Source organism: Amphiura filiformis, chromosome 3, assembly GCF_039555335.1.
Source record: "Amphiura filiformis chromosome 3, Afil_fr2py, whole genome shotgun sequence".
Taxonomy (NCBI): domain Eukaryota; kingdom Metazoa; phylum Echinodermata; class Ophiuroidea; order Amphilepidida; family Amphiuridae; genus Amphiura; species Amphiura filiformis.
The window spans coordinates 70,604,374-70,623,810 of NC_092630.1; the positions used below are offsets into that span (position 1 = coordinate 70,604,374).

General features: G+C 35.2%; 1 protein-coding gene across 1 annotated transcript; it reads right to left on the minus strand.

The window, feature by feature from the left end:
- Window positions 1-316: 316 nt before the first annotated feature.
- Window positions 317-18,087, minus strand: LOC140149050 (man(5)GlcNAc(2)-PP-dolichol translocation protein RFT1-like). Its single transcript, XM_072171201.1, has 13 exons — window positions 17,949-18,087; window positions 17,027-17,112; window positions 16,025-16,141; window positions 15,250-15,439; window positions 14,297-14,398; window positions 13,475-13,609; window positions 12,305-12,383; window positions 5,019-5,200; window positions 4,443-4,587; window positions 3,246-3,351; window positions 2,866-2,994; window positions 2,492-2,615; window positions 317-694 (listed from the first exon to the last, which is right to left on the minus strand). Exons 1-13 carry the CDS (start codon window positions 18,009-18,011, stop codon window positions 509-511), a joined length of 1,644 nt encoding a protein of 547 aa, XP_072027302.1. The 5' UTR covers window positions 18,012-18,087; the 3' UTR covers window positions 317-508.
- Window positions 18,088-19,437: the final 1,350 nt, after the last annotated feature.

The following is a 19,437-nucleotide window of genomic DNA, read 5'->3' on the forward strand; positions in this document are numbered from 1 at the left end:
TCAATAAATGGTCACAAAACCCATTGTCATTACAATTTTGGAGCTTCAGAGACATAAAACCATATTATTTGGTTAAAATGAAAGGAAAATGTGTCAAATTACTGCCGCGGCCCAATACTTGCAAAGTAACCCAATTTTAAGCAAGTAGCAGCATGGGTTTTCAAGTACCGGAAAGTGATCCCCAAGTAGCCCAATTATTGTGCGCCTAAGTTGGTATCACTTTAGTCATATCAAGTTTCTTGTTTTTCAATGCTTTATGAGTGGGTATTCTAATTGATATCTACCACAAAATGCAAAAACCAACACAAACATAATTACACACAAATACTCCACCCCGAACATAGCTTTTCCAATGTAGCACATAGTGCTGATAATTTAATAATAAATTGTGCTTATCAAAACAATTCAATAGTTTTCATCTTGTATTTCATTGAATAGAGTTAATAATTTAATTATAAATGTAATTTATGTAAAAAAAAATCCATATATAATTCCACTTGTATTTCCTTCACTCATCTTTAGTCCTTTTACTTTCATTGCTTTCACCTCTCCTTGCTTTCCATTGTTCCATAATAAATGATAATAGTTCTCTTTCAAACAGAAGGATCATCACTGCAACTACTAATAAACAAAAGGCACCAACTGCTATATGAGCTATCCTGTAGAGAACACCTCTGTCACAGCATAAATGGACCTGAAATGAAGCCATATTATGATAAGGCGTAAGTGCTTTGTACTTTTTATAACAAGTTATGAGCTCAGATATTACTATTATGAAACCATGACCTACCCCATCTGAGGCTCAGTTGCAACGGTTCCTGGGAGGGGCCATCACTGGACATTTGCCAATTAGTGAGTATGCTTGTGCCATGGTCACTGGAAGGTCACTGTACTTTCATGATGGCTGGATTGGGCCAACTTGCAAGGGCCTTGATTAAGAGCTGATGTTTTCATTTGTACCTTCAATTTCTAATCTAAATTGTTCATGGGTTATTTTTAATGAGAATCTTTAAAGCAAAACCAGATTATTTGTACTTTGATGACATATTATTTAGTTCACAGTTTCAAGTTTCAAATTGATAACCAAATGTTTTCATTTTCCTGAAGGTACTATCTCTGGTGCAACGGTGCTGCTAGAAAGCTGTTTAAAAATTGCACTTTTGTCATGAGAGAAGATCAAAGAAGCTGCAAGCTGGAAGTCCTCTCAACTGATGTCCCAATCACCGACTTACTTAACATGACTTTAGGCTGCAAAAAGGTTAGACCAAAAATCAAGAGGCAATATGCAATTTTTTATCTATTTTTTTCTTTGCCAACTGTAAATTAAAATTGATTCTACTTTGATTTCATGTGTCTATATGCACACAGTCTATGGGGTAGAAACTTGTTATTGATTTAGCCTTAATAATACAGCGTGTCCCAAAAGTAACTTAACATTGTAAATTGGCCATATCTCAAATATTTCCTACTTCATACCAAAATGAAGAACATATTCATATAGATTGATCTTTTAGAATTATTCTGATACCAAAAACAGCATTATTGATGACCCTTTGACCTTACTGTGCGGCTGTACATATGTGTGTATCAAACCCACAAAAGCAAGCTGGGTGTTATTTGTTCAAGAACATGAACGACGTGCTTCCCTGAACAATAGAGTTGGTTCACTCACTGCGCACACTACATTTAGGTATGAACATTCATGGATTACATGGAAACTGCTGTTTTAGATTATAATTAGGATATATTGACAATATTAAACTTTACTTTAAAACAGTTGAAGTGAAGATGAATTTCCTATAGATCAACGGATTCAGGTCGTATGGTTCTTTGCCGAGACAAAGTCGGACAAACTCACTGAAACAATGTTTAAGGAACAGTTTAATGTAAATTATGCCCTACCCAGCCGAAATACAATCCAGCAACTAGTGCTGAAATTCCTATCAGCTGGATCTGTTCATGATCTACTTCGGGCAGGGCGTGGAAGAACAGGAAGATCGGCTACAAACATTGATGTCATACGAAGAGCGGTGGCGAAAAGCCCAAGGCGATCAGTACGTCGACTTTCAATGGAGAACAACGTACCGCGTACAACTGTTCATCGAATCCTCAGAAAAGATCTTAAGTAGTTTCCATATAAACCCAAATAAAACAGAAAATGAAGATTACGCATTGAAAACAAACAATCAAACAAACACAGCCAAATTAAACAAAACAGATTTTAAAATGATAACACGTTATATCGTGTTCACATCTCAAATAATGAGACTTATTTTGCGTTTATAAAAGTGGGTTTTACGGTATGGTAGATATCCATTAATTTCATGCCAAAGGATCATGACCACATAGGCATGTTTGGTATCATAACATTTCTAAAAGAATTATCTACATACTGTGCAATTTTTGTAACAACACTATTAACCCAACGCAAGTTATGGCAAATTCACAATGTTAAGGGACTTTTGGGACACCGGTACATAATAATTCTCACCTCTGATATAGTGGTTATTACCCATGATGCAATAAATGATATCACTACTGGTAGTGATGGTAGCAGACCTCTCAATGGCTGATGTAATGAGCTGTCCTTATAGTAGTTGAGTGTGAAATATATACTGTATCAAAGGAAAAGTTGTTTGTAATAATCACTTAGGGATTGCATTAAGATAAATGTCACACTCAACATTTTACACCATTTATGTTTCATACACTATAAAAGTTGAAAATGGTTTGAAAATAAATAAAACCTTTAGATTCCAGTGTGCCATATAGAGACATTTCTTAATGTAAGTTGTTAATTTTGTTGTTATTTTTTAAGACTGAGCATTGTATCTAAACTACATGCATTAGCTGTTGTTGTCTTACCTATGTAAAATTCTGGCTGACATATTGAAACAATTAGCTAGGATGAACCCAACACTGCCTATTGTTTTAGTTAGATACCATGACGATAACAGGAAGAATAAGGAAAACACAAACATCTTGTGATTATATCTGAAAAAACAACAAGAAACAAATATATCTTATTTTAAACGTTATCTGAAATGCAATAAACTTTTTACTTTTTTAAACGTTTCCTGACAACATCTAACATATTGCAGGGCTCTGTTCAGTTTTATTTTGGTCGAAATAAGTCCAAGTCCAATTAAATGTGGTAGGTATAGGAAGTAATGTGTAATTGTTGTCTGTGTATGGCTGTGGGTGGGGATTTGTGGGGTGGGGCGGGTGGGTATGTTATTCATTACCTGTCTACATCTTTTTGACTCATAGCAGCAAACACAAAGCATTCTGTTGTACCATTGATGGCAATTAATAGAACATACACACAATACCATCGAAGTAATGTTGGCCCTGTAAAAAGCAATATAAAACATAGCAATCTGTTGTATTATTTACGGGTGGGGTAGAAGTAGGGGCAAGGTTTCAATTCACTCAACTGATACTCCCAGCTGAAGCCAAATTGGATAGAACCAATATGACAAAAAACCCTCATTTGCACATGGCAGAGACTAATATCACACTTCTTTTACTACTCTTGATGCATTCAGGTCTGTATTGGTATGGGCCATTTAACCCCTACAATCAATAAAAAAATGCCTTCAGCAAAACATTTGTCTGAGTTGAGCATTCATAACTGCAAATGGGTGATTATTAGGGGGCTAATGTGTGACATGCACATTTTCAACAAAGTTTTAGTCAAACCAGCACAATTTTTGATTTGATTTCTAAATGACTCTTGAACTCAACATCCTTCAGGTCACCGTAAGTCCCCACCCAATGATCATTGCTACCAAGTGCAAGTTCACTAGCAGTGATACTTTTGAAATGGCATATATATTTTGACAAAACTTAGACAAAATTACTACATACAACATACATAATCACACCTCCACAATCCAACATAAATAATGACTGCATATACTAGCCTCTTTCTGAACAAGTTCAGCCACGACAAAAAGGGTAGGTGCTGAGTTTTTGATATATAACACATTTGTAACCTAATTGACAGCCTCATCACCAAACTTGACCCCATTTTGGCATCTGAGGAAAACTTATTTCATTCTAAAATCCCCAGTAAAATTTAAGTCCCAAGATATGTTTCCTTTTAGATTATACAAACAAAAGCCATTTTGATACACATCTTTGCTTCACACATTCAACCCCTGTAAAAACTGGAATCATGTTGTTTTAGTGATAGGCCTCAATAGAAAGGTAAAATCAACATACATGAAAACATCAGTGCACCCCCTTTAATGTACCGCCTTCGTTCCATTAACCGCCCATGCCCCTGAAAGCACCCACAACAACAACCTACAACAAGCAAACTGATCAGTCTTGAAACATATGATACACTGATGATGATGGATGAATATTTTGAGCCTTTTTGACAAAATAACTTTGCTAAGTGCCCTGGGCGGTACATTGTTTTGTTTTTGTCTTACCTGTTCCACTACTGAGTAATGATCCTGCATAGAGATCTAATAGAAGATATGAGTAGGCATAACCAAATACTAGAATTGTTACACCTATAAGGACCACACACTTAAGTAAACATTGGTACACTTGAGATGCAAGATGAATAGTATCCTGAAAAATATAAAATAACAATGTGTTTGTAGCTATTGGACTTTCCTGCTAAACAGGGTTGATGAGAGCTGGCTGGGGGGGTAAAACTTCAAAGTAATATAGAATATAGACTCAATTTGACGACAGGGTCTGGCCTTAGGAAATATGCATGAAAGTATCCTTTTATATCAATTATATTCAATTTCCTCTAGTAGAAAGCAATCATTCCCCATTGTGTTTATAATTATGTTCATGTGCAGGATTCATAGCCCCCATTTACCTACTTAAATCAAAGTAAGACCTCAAAAACTACTGTGTGCTCTTGTACCCACTTAGAGATACCCAAACCCAGATCAATTTTGATCAATTGTTGCATTTGGGGAAGGAGTTCTTTGTGATTGTCTGGTACAAGTTAAGTAAAGAATTTAAAAAAAACCTTAATTTAGCCTTACCTTTGGTTGGTCTTTAACAGGAACACCTCTTTTTAAAGTCTGAGCAAAAAAGAGGTAACCACTTTCTTCAATTGGTTGGAATATAAATCTAGCTGCTAGAGAACCCAGATTATTGATGACATCATAGATGCCTTGGTCTCCAAAGCTGAGGACATCAAAGAAGGTCATTACGTATCGTTCACCTGCAAGGAAGAGTGAGACAAATGGTAAGTTAGTTGGAGAAAATATGTCCACACACATCAAAAATCAAAAACAAAACTACTATATATAAACCTCAAGTGTTTGAGGTGGAGGTAGGTACTATAGCAGTGTCAATGTATAAGCTCATAAATCAACAAGAAGGGACATTGTTTATGACAACAAAGTTACTAAAAGTGGTCAATCTCACTTAAAGGAGGATTTTGTGATCCTAGCATCCTCTTTTTATGACATTTTTCAGTAGATATCTACGAAAAATGCTTATTCCCAAAATTTCTGTTGATTCCTATCTATATAATAATACGCTATTCTCTGTCTCTCTGTCTGTAGATCTGTCTGTCTGTGACTGCTAATGTGAGGCCACCGTAGGTCATACGGGGCTCGAACTTGGTGGGTGGGTGCAGATTGGTATGAGGAAGAACGAGTTTATATTTTTTAAGGTCAAAGGTCAAGGACGGGGTCAAGTTCAATTGAAGTCTAATTTCAAATTGCCCCTATGGAGCTCAAACTTGTTGAGTGGGTGGACCTTGGACTAACAAACAAAAGTTTCCACTGGTGACCTTTTTGTCAGACCTACGGTTAAGAGGTCATAGGTCAAGAAAGCGTAACAAATTCAAATTGCCCCTATGGAGCTCAAACTTGGTAGGTGGGTGGACCTTTGACTAACAAACAAAAGTTTCCACAGTGACCTTTTCATCATACCTACGGTTAAGAGGTCATAGGTCAAGAAAGGTAAAAATTTCAAATTGCCCCTATGGAGCTCAAACATCGTGGGTGGGTGGACCTTGGACTAACAAACAAAAGTTTCCACAGTGACCTTTTCATCATACCTATGGTTAAGAGGTCATAGGTCAAGAAAGGTAACAATTTCAAATTGCTCCTATGGAGCTCAAACTTGGTGGGTGGGTGGACCTGGGACTAACAATAGTGAGGGAGTGAGAGCCCTAGATAGGGTGTCTGCTGGAATTAATTCCTCAATCGACAATTTTTGTACTGGTAGACGTGGCTTTAAATATTCAATCACATATCCAAAATCGGCCACAATCCACCCTGGGCAAAAAAATCTACAGGCATTTGAAAATCACTATTTTTCAGTAACAAATCACGAACGTTTCCGACTGTAAGCCGCATTTTCGCAAACATGGTCAATGCGTCCGCGCTTATCGTTTTGTATTTGCGTGCGCGCTATAAGTGAGCGTATTGGCGTTGCGTACTGCGTAAAACCGAATTTAAACCACAGCGTCACGCCATGCACACAACACACAAAGTCGGTGACTAATTGATTGACATGTAATTGATTGACGGCTTGCATTGATTTCCGGCTATAATTGCCCTGTGATTGTCACCTGTTATAGTGTGCCCTTAAATGACGGGTTCCATAAAAGGTAAAACTTTTAATTACTTTTAGTTATTCTTTTAATATCGTAACTAAGAATAAAACGGTCCTAAAACGTCACGTAACCACGATTAGTTGTTCATTATACATGGTATAATGATAACAGTATGTAGGCCTATCACTGTAAAATATTACCGTTATTTTTCGGGACTTTCCGTAAATTTTACGTTATTTACCGTAAAAATGAAATACTATTTCACTAAAATAGGCATGTTAGTACCGTTTAGACTGTAGTTGTTTAAATTTTTTTGGGTGGGTGGGTGTGTTGCATCTTCGATTTTTAAATCGGTAGTAAACAGCCGGGTAAACCGCCGTATTGTCCCAATATATTAAATGTAAAACAACAGTAATTTTAACGGTATACTGTTGCCAACAAAATTGCCAGGTATTATTCTCGAGTAAGCTGTAAGTAACATCGCTACAGCCTATTTTTACATGATTATGGGCATTTTACCGTATACTTTATGGTCAAATTTAATGTCATGACTGTGTATCTCAATATGACGCGCTTGGGGAAAGAAATACGAGCTAGTAAATGGCCATTCCTGATGGAACTAAATTCCACTTTAGACCAGGTCTAACTTTAGACCTGGTCTAACTTGTTTATGCATACGATTAGGGTCTAAACAAAAATGTAGGCCTATCTGACTTTGTGAAAAAGATCTTAAAGTATATAGGCCTATAGCCTACACCAGATTCTTCTGGTGCCGCCATTGGTTATGAACACGATTTATAGGCCTACCTTTTCTAGTGTATGCTTTATATAAACCTTTTGAACCTTTTGCGAATAATATCGAAACTTTTTGTGTTTGCTGGGATTATTATAGTAGGCCTATCATAATTAGGACCTCTATTCCGTTTTTCTTTATGATAGAATTGGCGGTTGCAGATGATTTGAAAAACTAGGCGTGGATTTGCATGCAGTATTTAGACTACTTTTCTAAAAGGCCCTGCTGACGATTGTGAGAGTATACATCGTTGTTCCCGTGCTGCAAAATCAACATAGGCCTATGTAAAAGTTATTTTGGGTCATTCTGTAAGTATAACGCTTTATCTCTCTACCCCTTTTTCAGTTTTCCTCTGTCCCCTTAATCTAAACAACAAACCTATATCTATTTAATTGATTTCCTATAAAACTAAATCAAAACCAGTTTTGATTTTGTTTTGTTCTCTGACTAAGAAATTTCAAACATGCTCGAGGCTAGGATTTAGTCAATATCCCTTTTGAGAAAAATTGAATAGGCCTACATTATCAAAAGCTTATAGCTGTAATGTCATTTAATGATGCAAATAGCAAACATATAATCAACAAGAGAAACTGCATCTCATTTCCATATACCATTCACAAAAAAATGTATAAAGGGCTGATTGCAGTGGCGTAGATTTGTTTTTGACATGGGGGGGGGGGATGGAGTTGGGAAAAAATATCTTGAAGTATAGACAATACAGCACCTTTTGGCGACAGAATAAGTTTAATTTAATAAGAAAATTTTTGCTATTTTGAAGCTAAACTGATGAAATATTGTGTAAAAGTAGAATAAATGCGCGCGAAGCACACGAAGATGTGCACTTTTGGGGCTAAAATGGGCAAATATGAGGTTAATTTGGTCAGAAACCCATTATCAGGCGTCAACATGAGGGGGGGGGGATGATTGTATGGACCATCCCCCCTGGCAAAATATTGGGGGTGGGGTGGGGATAAATCCCCTCCGGGATCTACGCCTATGGCTGATTGTAAATTAAAAATGTGTATAGGGCATTGTAAATTCAAAATGTATAGGGCCAATTGTAAATTCAAAATGTATAGGGCCAATTGTAAATTTAAAATGTATATAAGGCCAATTGTAAATTCAAAATGTATATGACCAATTGTAAATTCAAAATGTAGGCCTATATAGGGCCAATTGTAAATTCAAAATGTATATGGCCAATTGTAAATTCAAAATGTAGGCCTATATGCCTATAAGGCCAATTGTAAATTCAAAATATAGGCCTATATGGCCAATTGTAAATTCAAAACATATATAGGGTCAATTGTAAATTTGTAGTGGGAATGAAGTAAAATAACGTATAGATTTTTATATGATTGACCGTTGACAAATCCAAGTTTCTACTCACACAGGCCTAGACTGTCGTCTCTTAATTCATATCTTGGCTGCATGGCTTCTTGAAAATGACCATTGGTTTAATGCTTCACGGGGGACTCACGAAACTCATGAAATTCATATCATGGAAATCCCACGGGGGAAAGCAGAGAACAAATGGTCATTCTACAGATATAATGTGTTCTGAAGAAGCCATCAACCAGCATGACCACGTGGTCAACTGAAATAGGCCTACGTTATTTATATTGTTGGAAGTGGTGAAAGATGTCTGTTATCCCATTTTTGTACGTTTTTCTAAGTTTGTAAATCTCAAAATTATATATTATAATATAATATTATACAGTCGGTTGTTGATTTGTTACAACAGTACAGTACAGGCCTAGCGCCTATAGCTGTAACTTCAATATTTAAATATTATTTTTTTAATAGGCCTATGTAAACCTTGCCTATTTGTTTTCACAAAATCCACTGTAAGAAATAAATAAATACAGTACATCTAAAACATACTATATAGCTGTCATATTTTGTACGTGTTCTTGCTACATGGTTTGGAATAGACCCAATGCAGGTTTACTGTTTAATTTGTAGGTTAAATATACACAGGCCTAAATAAATATATCGGTAGGCCTATTGTAGTGTTTCTCGTCTCAGCCCGATTCCTTTTTTGAGATTTTTTCAATTTTAGTCTAAGCTTATTATTTTGAAATTCAGTTGTGATGTTTCTTTAGGTCTTGCAATGAACACTTTTGGAAGGTTTTGTGGCCTACCCCCAGGGCCTACTTCTCAGAACAACAAAATAACTAAACCCTCTTCCTTTTTACAGACATATAGGCCTACGCTGAAACAGCGTATAATAAGTTTATTTGCATTTGCACCGATTTTGCGATCAAAATAAGAAATAAAAAAAGCAACCTTTCCTCTTTGTTGTTTTAAAAACTCGGACGAGCAATAGGCCTACTTGGCCTTATTTATTACAATTGTGGGTCTTTAAAAGCTTATCAATTTTGAACCGTCTATAGGCTACGCATCTAAAATTATCAATGATTAATATATAATTCCATAAAGCAGGCAGCGCAGCGCCTATAATCATTTAGACTAATAATACATACTGTTGTATACATACCTTTGAAATAATAATATGCTGAAGATTCCAACTAAAACGCATTTCGTTGGTAAAACAAACGTAAACAGGTGAGTGGTATTTGCAATCAACTTTACTATGCTGCAAACCGTGTGTCAGCGGAAGGATAATAAATAAAATGTGAGTCAGCGCGGTAAGCGGTGTATGCGCACTATACGCAAAATTTGTCGCTCATGTGTCAGCGCGTAATGCCGTCGCGATAGCCAGCGATGCGACCACGCCGCAATTGTATTTTGATTTACGTCTTGAATTAAACTTGCCCAAAGTTAGAATAAGTGCAACTTTCAAGGGTTATAAAAAAATTTGCCCAAAGTAGATTTTAGCCGATTTTTGTTATACAATACTACAATATACTCTGCATCCATTGATACAAAAATCGTCGATTGAGGAATTAATTCTACCTAAACTGCCTTCACTCCCTGACTACAAGCAAAAGTTTCCACGGTGACCTTTTCGTCATACCTACGGTTAAGAGGTCATAGGTCAAGAAAGGTAACAATTTCAAAGTGCTCCCATTGAGCTCAAACTTAGTGGGTGGGTGGACCTTGGACTAACAAACAAAAGTTTCCACGGTGATTTTTTCGTCAGACCTACGTTTAAGAGGTCATAGGTCAAGAAATGTCAAAATTTTCAATTGCCCCTATGGATCTCAAACTTGGTAGGTGGGTGAACCTTGGACTAACAAACAAAAGTTTCCACGGTGACCTTTTTCAGTCAGACCCACGGTTAAGAGGTCATAGGTCAAGAAAGGTCAAAATTTCAAATTGCCCCTCTGGAACTCAAACTTGGTGGGTGGGTGGACCTTGGACTAACAAACAAAAGTTTCCACGGTGATCTTTTCTTCAGACCCACGGTTAAGAGGTCAAAGGTCAAAAAGGTAAAAATTTCAAATTGCCTATGGAGCTCATACTTGGTGGGTAGGTGGAAATTGGACTAACAAACAAAAGTTCCATTGTGAACTTTTTTGTCACCTATGGTGGAGAGGTCATAGGTCAAAACACAAAGATTTCAAATTGCTTATGGAGCTCAAACTTGGTCGGTGGGTGTAACTTTGGCCAAGGAAGCCCAGGTTTGAGATCTGCAAAAGCCAATAACTATGACAGCCGAGAACCGCGAAATACGGGTAACCGCCTAGTAATGTATATTACACTACTCCAAAGGCCACTGTTGTAATTTCGTTCTGGTATACCAGAACGAAATTCAAATTTGACGATGTTTTTGCTGAACGAATTAATCTGCAAGAAATTTTTGGTACATAAACATTATGTAGCCAGAGGTTTCCAGTGGTATAAAAATCTCAACTTTTTTGAGAAAAGTGGGGGATGAGGCTGTGGATCACGAAATGCCCTTTTAATAGTCCAAAATATTTTGATCTCCTGTATTCATTTGTCCTTTACTGCATACAAATCTCATTCTCTGTCCAGTTCTCACAAAAGATGAGAAAACAAAGAAATAATGGGATATTAGAATTTTGAGAAAACAAAGAAATAATGGGATATTGGAATTCTATCATCACTGACTACTGTATTAATTTTGTTCTATTAAAAGTAACAGTCTTAAGGTTGGTCTGAACCCTGGAATTATGGAAACTTTCGGGCCTCATAACTTCTAAATTGTTGGTCTAAAGTATATAAAAGTATACATATTTAGAATGGCAAAGACTTGATAAGTTCATCTGTGAGGTCAAATTTGGGCCAAAATGGCACTTTTGGCCCAAAATCCAAAAAATAACGTTTTTTGGCCCACTTTTTTTTTGTGCACCGTAACAAAAAAAATTATTGGGCCAAAATTATTTTTTCTTAATTTTTAAAAACTAGATCAAAATATCTAGGACCCGTTTTTTCATTTTTTTGAATTTTGACCAATTTCACCAAAAATATTTGAAATTTGTGCCAAAATCGGGCTTTTTTATGATTTTTTGAAAAATCACCATTTTTGACCATTTTTGGCGCAAATTTCTCAAAGTTAGTCGAAATTCAAAAAAATGAAAAAACGCGTCCTAGATATTTTGATCTAGTTTTTAAGAATTAATAAAAAAAAAATTTTGGCTCAAGAATTTTTTGTTACGGTGCACAAAAAGAAGTGGCCAAAACCGTTATTTTTGAGATTTTAAATAAAAGTGCCATTTTGGCCCAAATTTGACCTCACAGAGGAACTTATCAAGTCTTTGCCATTCTAAATATGTATACTTTTATATACTTTAGACCAACAATTTAGAAGTTATGAGGCCCGAAAGTTTCCACAATTCCAGGGTTCAGACCAACCTTAAGTCAGATCTTGTCTATTTATATGCATATATCTTTTGTCAACTTATCATTACAATCACAAGATAAAATTTATTTCAAATGCTGTAGATGAATGCAGCTAATCCCAAGGGAGTACATACCACAATTACGCATTAACTTTTACAAGTAGGTTATAAACTTGTAATGTATTTCATGCATACCTTCCGTCAGTAGCTGCTTTAGAAAGCCTTGTTTGAAGAAACTCCATGTAAGTTTTGTAAGCTCTTCACTAGTCCAAGCCTGCAATGAAATAGACAACTCAAATGTTATGCTTACAGGTGATAAATGGAAAATCTATGGAATATAGACTGAAACTGACGGAGAAGTTTCCAAACTTGTTTATGACAACAACAACAGCAGTAACATCAACAAAAATATACCTAACAACAACATACCTGACAACAACAACAATACCAAAAGAAAACATATTTAATACTTCACTGAAATTTTGTTTTTAAGGTGGTACTACACCCCTTGATAAATTTGTGACTATTTTTTTTTTTTTTTCAAAAAATAATAACACACTGAAAACAAACGTTATGTATATTATAGGGGCAAGGAATCCAGTTACTACACTGGAATTTCAGTGACTCAAGACAAGCGGTACGTTATTTTGTGATAAGAAAAGAGGTACAGCTAGAATGTACCTCATTACTTAATATATATAATGAACCACTTGTCTTGAATTACAGAAATTTCAGTGAAGTAATTGGATTCCTTGCCCCTACAGTAACTTTTGTTACCAGTGTTTAGTTATTTTTTGAGAAAAATGCAAAATTAGTCACAAAATTTATCAAGGGGTGTAGTACCACCTTAAACTCCCCACTAATCTTTAAATAAAGTTGAATAACAATATACATTCCCAGATATAATATACAAATATTGAATGCTTATGAGTACAATGGTAAGAATATTTTTATTAGGTGAAATATGGACTGTTCCATTTAACAAGGCAGTTCATATTTCACTGAATAAACGAATAAAAGCGAATGAATAAAAATATTCAATAATTGTTTGATATAACTTGTATATAAATTATTATATTAATCACCAGGAAAAAGAAATCCTAACTATATTTATTTTAGAAGTAACACCCACACCTATAATTGGTGAGTCAAGGTGGTCATCACATGCTTTACACCCGCGTTTGTCAGCGTTGTCATACGGTAGCTCCATGTGAGTCCAATGGACAATTGATTATTGTACTGAGGTGGAATGCAATAGTCTTTTTGCAGCTGATGCTAAATAGCAAAAATAATCAATAGTAATTGGCCAATCAAAAGACAAGAATCTTACGATAATAACAAATTATGGTTAATTTTACAACTTACCTGACCTTGAATTTGACCTGGGAAGAAGTCACTGGGTGACTTGATGGGGAAGTCCTCGTCCTTCTTACCAAAATTCTTGACATACCACATGAAATATGTGTAATAAAGGCCTAAATATATCAAGGTGTAGAACAACTGTATTAAGGAAAAATAAAATAATAACATAATAAAAGCCATTGTTTTTTAAGTGCAAATATTGTTAACTGCTCTGAGGTTCCCAGTAAAAACAATATCAAATTAGGATGGGCAAATTTACTATGATGGACATAAAAACCTCAATTTGTACCTAATCTCAAGATTTGCAAATTACTTTGAATAAATACTGTATTGTTTGTATTAAAATCAGGTTAATCAGCACTCCCTCTCTAATAAATGCCCCCTCCAATTTTTCAATGAAAAATTGTCAAAAATGCACACATTTCCATGCCATATCATGTTAGTAAGCTTACAACTTGCATCAGTCATGTGAGTGACGATCGTTACATTGCATGGACAAAACCTATTATAACTCAAACTTCCATCCATTTCATTGCCGGATTATGGTTGAATTTCATCATATTCTTACTTGATGATGCACTTACGGATGTAATTTTGTTGTATTTCCACATAAATATCATGTTCCACACAATTCTGTGAGCACCCCATCAATAGTAGTATTAGAATAGTTGTAAATCCCTCCTTTCTACATGAGTACCGTCGGGAATTTAAAAAGTGATTTTGAAATTTTTTTTCACTGAAAATTTATTTCTAATAAACGCCTCCCCTTTTGACAAAATCAAACGCCCCCGGTCATTTATTACAAACAATACAGTAAGAACTCACCTGTGCAATACAAAAGCCTATTATCCCCAAGTGAGGAGCCGTGAGCACCAAAATCACAGTCAGGAAACATCTTCCAGCAATAGCTAGGCCTTCTACTATTACCTGCATGCAACAAGTTTTCACAGGAAAAGTTATTGTAGACCTAGCTAATACTTGATATATGAGTGGATTCTTTGATATCCAAAGTCATTCCACCTGTCTTTAGGACTACTTCAATGTATAAAACATTCCATTTTTTGTGCATATGTTTGGCCCACATAACAAAGCTTGTCTCTGATATAAAGAAATCTTTTACATTCTATCATTACATGCAAGTTCATAATTCAACAACTCTTCCTATATACCTTTGTACAAGAGCCACAGTAGCGCGCATAGGCTTTGTAACGCGTAACCACATAATATTCGTCATGCCTGGAACTTAATTGTGTGTGTATACATGCTTACATGTTGAAGTCATTATTTTGGAGGAAGTGGCTAAACATTACCATTTTATTTTGTAGTTTTATTGCTGATATCAACAGAGAAATTGCAGATTTTTTTTGTAAAGATGAGTAGCAATGACTGACATTACTCATGAAATAATTGTTTGAATTAGACAATCTTTAGCTTGTTTCCATTGTTGAAAGGGATTCAATCATATCTCACCATTGTTCATCACCATTTAACAACGATGTGTCCACATCGTCTGCGTGGTTTACCCTGCGAGGGCAGCTTTTGCGGCCTGAGCGAGGTAAACCATGTAGACGTGCCGGACGCAAGTATGAAACATGATTAAATCCCTAAAAAATCATACAACTTCAGTCAGTTATCTTGATGGAAGTGTGCAAACATTCATGTACATTGTATTGTCTTAAAAAAACAGGTACCAGAAGCTTTGTAATAGATTTCTTTTGAAAAAAAATATGATGGGGAAATAATACTTATGAAAATGTCACGTAATTAACATTACTTACCTTGAGCTTTACAAATAGCATAGCTTGCCCAAGAACCCACATTGGTTCAGCAAGCAGTTCCAAGATGGCGGATGAAGCAAATACTACTACTGCAAGGCTGTAATGTGGCACTGTATTCGGATCTGGCTGCTCAAGGAATGTGACCCACATGTAACCAAATATAGAACCACACAGAATACCAAGTGGGAATCTGAAATCAAACGCAAAATATATTGTGATTAATGTGGTTACCTACTCCAGATACTAATAATATAAAATATTCTTGTATGGATGCCAAACCTACTTAATGACAGCAGGATGGGAAAGTGCATCAACACTTTTAAAATGAACTGGATTTGGAATCTAATCTACAAGCTAATGGAACAATGCACTGGGAAGCAGAAATGTTTCTTGCCTATTGTGAAGTAGAGAAACTTCCTGTGGTTTGGACATTTTGTGAGATGGATAACTTTAAAACAATATTCTTTGAGGGAGGACAGATGACACATGCAATATGGGGTACGCCAGACAGGGTATGGATGGGTAACATCTAGGAATGCACAGGTCTCAAGTGGCAAACCTGTTGAAGACAGTAGACATTAGTGATAAGTGTTGCCAATGTCATCACATTGCCCCTAATATCCTACTAGCAATGGGACAGAGTGAGAACAAGTGTCATAATTTCTCTATGGTTAAAAACCCAAAACGAAAACTCACTACCCATAACTACCCCATTATTCAAAATGGGTATCCTGCAGTTATGCTTGAATTTGGGGTGTTTTCCTCTAATACTTACGTGCACCATAACAAGTTGATGACCTGTTGCCATTGCTGAAGAGAGCCTTGACTTAGACAAGCTCTCCTGAAGGCTTCACGGGACACAAATAGAATGGTAGAGTACAGGAGAGTAAGTCTGTTGGAAAGATAAGATAAGAATATTGATGGAACTTGACTAGATATTGTCATTTAATCTTGCAGTAAGTGATCAATGTTTATGTGGAATGGATGTCTAAAATCTCTGTGATGATCATACCTACAATAAAATAATGAAATTTAATACAAATTATGCAAATTTAAGGAGGAACTCTTGACTCTCAATATTTTTTATTTTATTTCTATTTACGCATTTTTGTGTGCTCTTGGCCCAAATTTGGTGGGCCGTCCCTAATTGCAGCGCACAATGCTTTACTTAGAATAGATCACTGCTTAGTGGATATTTTGCCAAATTGATCTGTGCAAAATGCTGTAAAAATATCCAACTAATTGTCTTCAAACAGAACCAAAAAATAGGTAAGACTTGTGAGGCTTTATTTACTACCATACAAAAAGTTACTTTCTTTTTGCATAATATCTATCCTTCTTGTAAAATTCTTTTTGAATAAATTTTGTTTCACAGGTGAAATGTCACTATGGAAGTAAAAATAAGTGATACTGGTATCAATCTGCAGTGTTATGATGGCTGCCTATTTTGTACTAATCAAAGTATAGCAAATGTTCACCTGGCTTGAGCTTGGCACTTGTCTGTTTGCAAAGAGTTTTAAACAGATCAGGCAAGTTGAAACATGTCTGTTATTTATAATATGTATTTGGAAGTCAAGTTTCAAATCTGATTGAGTCTTGTAGTAAAATAGCACTAAAAGTCACTCATTAACCAAGAGAATGATTATTCACACTCTGGGCAAGTTGTAAAACTTGTGGGCAAGTTGTTTTATAACTGCTTCAATTTTGGGCAAGATGATTGTACATTAAAGTATGTGTGAACTCTGATATATTATTCAGTGCATCAGTCAGTACCTACCTGACGTTAACTACACCTAGCATCTCTTTACTGATATAGCGTAGAACAAATGCATTCAAAACAAACGTCATCATACGAAACATAATCTGCAAAGTATATAGAAAATGAAAGTTATTTTAGATCATTGTGAGAAATCTGATGTCAGACAGGAAACCTTTACAATATAACAAAACCAACTGACTGGTATCAAGGATATTACCATTACATACAGCTCTGCTTCATGCGAATCTCTTTGAAATGAAATGGATTAAAACAGTATATTTAACAGATTTTTTGAAATCGGTCAAGAATTAAAGAAGAAGTGATTGAAAATCCAAGCAAGGAACAAAATCAAGTTGCATTATAATGTTCTAATCACTGGAAAGCACGGCACTAGTTCTCTTTTTCGAGAGCACATTGTGTACAAATCAATAGGACATCCAATGGAGTAAACTGCAACTTAAGAATTGTCCTTGGGATTTTGGATCACAATGTCTTTATTTTGGACTTATTTCACCGAATGAGGTCTTAAATCCAAGCTAAAAGATGGCTGCTGTTCAATTCTGATATATTTGTCTTTGGGTGAAAATAATTAGTACCTTAATTCTTGTGCTCTCTGTATTTGTTGTAAGGGCTCTTTTTGAAATTCCCTTACACAGGAAGGTGTGCGCCATCCTGCAGCTTTCCTGTGCTAGCCTTCTTTTGTTAAAATCCTGTGTGATTATAACACTGCAATTAGCCACTTACACAATGTAAATTAGGAGCGAGCTTTCCTGACTGAGCTTTCCTAAGGCGCGCTTAGCGAGGGAATCCTGCCTTCTTTCTGTGTGAAAACGTGGTAGGGTATTTCAATATGAGCCCTAAATTAATTAGAGAAAAAAAAGAATAATTATAATCAAAGTCGGGAAACAGACAATTAAGTTAAGCCTTAATTATTACTGACCTGTAGGACCATATTGTATGAGGCAGACTTTGCTGCACTAGCTAGGATCTTATTAGAAGCCATTGTATATTTTGCCCACTTAGGGTCACAAAATAAAAATCATCTGCTGCTGGTGAAGTTAGTTCTCAGTCATACACCACATGTGGTCATGTTTTTTATACTGGGACCCTAAAAAAGGTGGTGCTGTCACATTTTGCTAAATCATTTTGTCTACTTATTCCTATATTTTTGCTAAAATTCATCATGAACAAATGGTTTTGGTCTTATTTTGAAGATAAATTATTAATCTAATGAATTAATAACAAATACAATTAAACAAATGTATTAATTAATTACAACAGCTTAATTAAGTTAATTAGTCAGGGGTGGTGCCGGAAGTGGAGGAGCCGGAAGCGGAGGAGCTCTGTGTAATTCCAATGGGAAGTTGATGTTCATTAATAAAATTTATGCACTTTGTTGCCTAGGAGAAGTAAAAATGCATTTGCATAATGTTAATCTTATTTTTAACTTTCTATAACTATAATTGCCTAGTTAATCTTAATAAACATAGTAATTAAGGATTTAACAAGCTTTTAATTAATGCAGTGGAATGGGTGTCATACAATACAATGGGCTTTAATTTTGCATGCATGCATATGAAATAAATTTCAATATTGTTTTATCTTTGAAATATAAAATAAATCTTCTCAAAGGAGATTATTACAGTCAAAGGATTTATTCTGATGACATATTGATCTTTGGTTATTGTTAAATAGTTTATTGATGTAGGCTAAGTGTGCATTTATACGCCTCATGTACATCCATGTACCTTTGTTACTAATTATTCACTGTATATTGATTTTTGGAACACCCTATATAGGAATTGGATATTTGAATTTGATATTATAGCAATTCTGTAAACTATTTTGAATATATTTTCCAAATTTAATGACACTTTGGGAAATTTTACATAAATTAAACATTTTAATTTACAACTTTTTTCACACCCTGTATAACACAATGGGCTTACTAAATATAGTACAAACTATATATTTAATGAAAGGACTAACTGTGTACATTCCAAATATCAAGTTCATTTTTCAATTTAATATACTATGTAGAAATATTGGAGTGGTAAAGGAATTTAATTTTTCAGTATTTTTCAATGGAATCACCCTGTATATTTTTTGGTACACCCTGTATATCCACTCAAACTTTACAGATTTGCAATCATGACAATATATGCTTTCTAAAAATGTATACTTTTACTAGTTTGGGTGAAAACTTTTTGAAATATAATCAGAAATACAAAAAAGGAGTTGATTTTTGACCAATAGCAAGATGTGACACAATTGGGTCCCACCTCAAAAAACATGACCATGTGTGAACCTGAAAAGTAGAAAACAAACAAAGAAACAAAGAAATAATAAAAGTTAGCTAGTTGAAAAATCTACATGTACTTTGGTGCATGATTATAATGGGATCCTCTATGACACATACAATTACCACT

Bases quoted from the DNA above. Each gene is read 5' to 3' on its own strand.
- LOC140149050 (XM_072171201.1), bottom strand. From the start codon at position 18,011: ATGGCTTCTAATAAGATCCTAGCTAGTGCAGCAAAGTCTGCCTCATAC. The intron at 12,384-13,474 runs GTAAGTTGTAAA...ATTTCATTGCAG, and splicing joins CAGGTCAAATTCAAGGTCAG to GCTTGGACTAGTGAAGAGCT. The intron at 4,588-5,018 runs GTAAGGCTAAAT...TATATTTTTCAG, and splicing joins CTGTTAAAGACCAACCAAAG to GATACTATTCATCTTGCATC.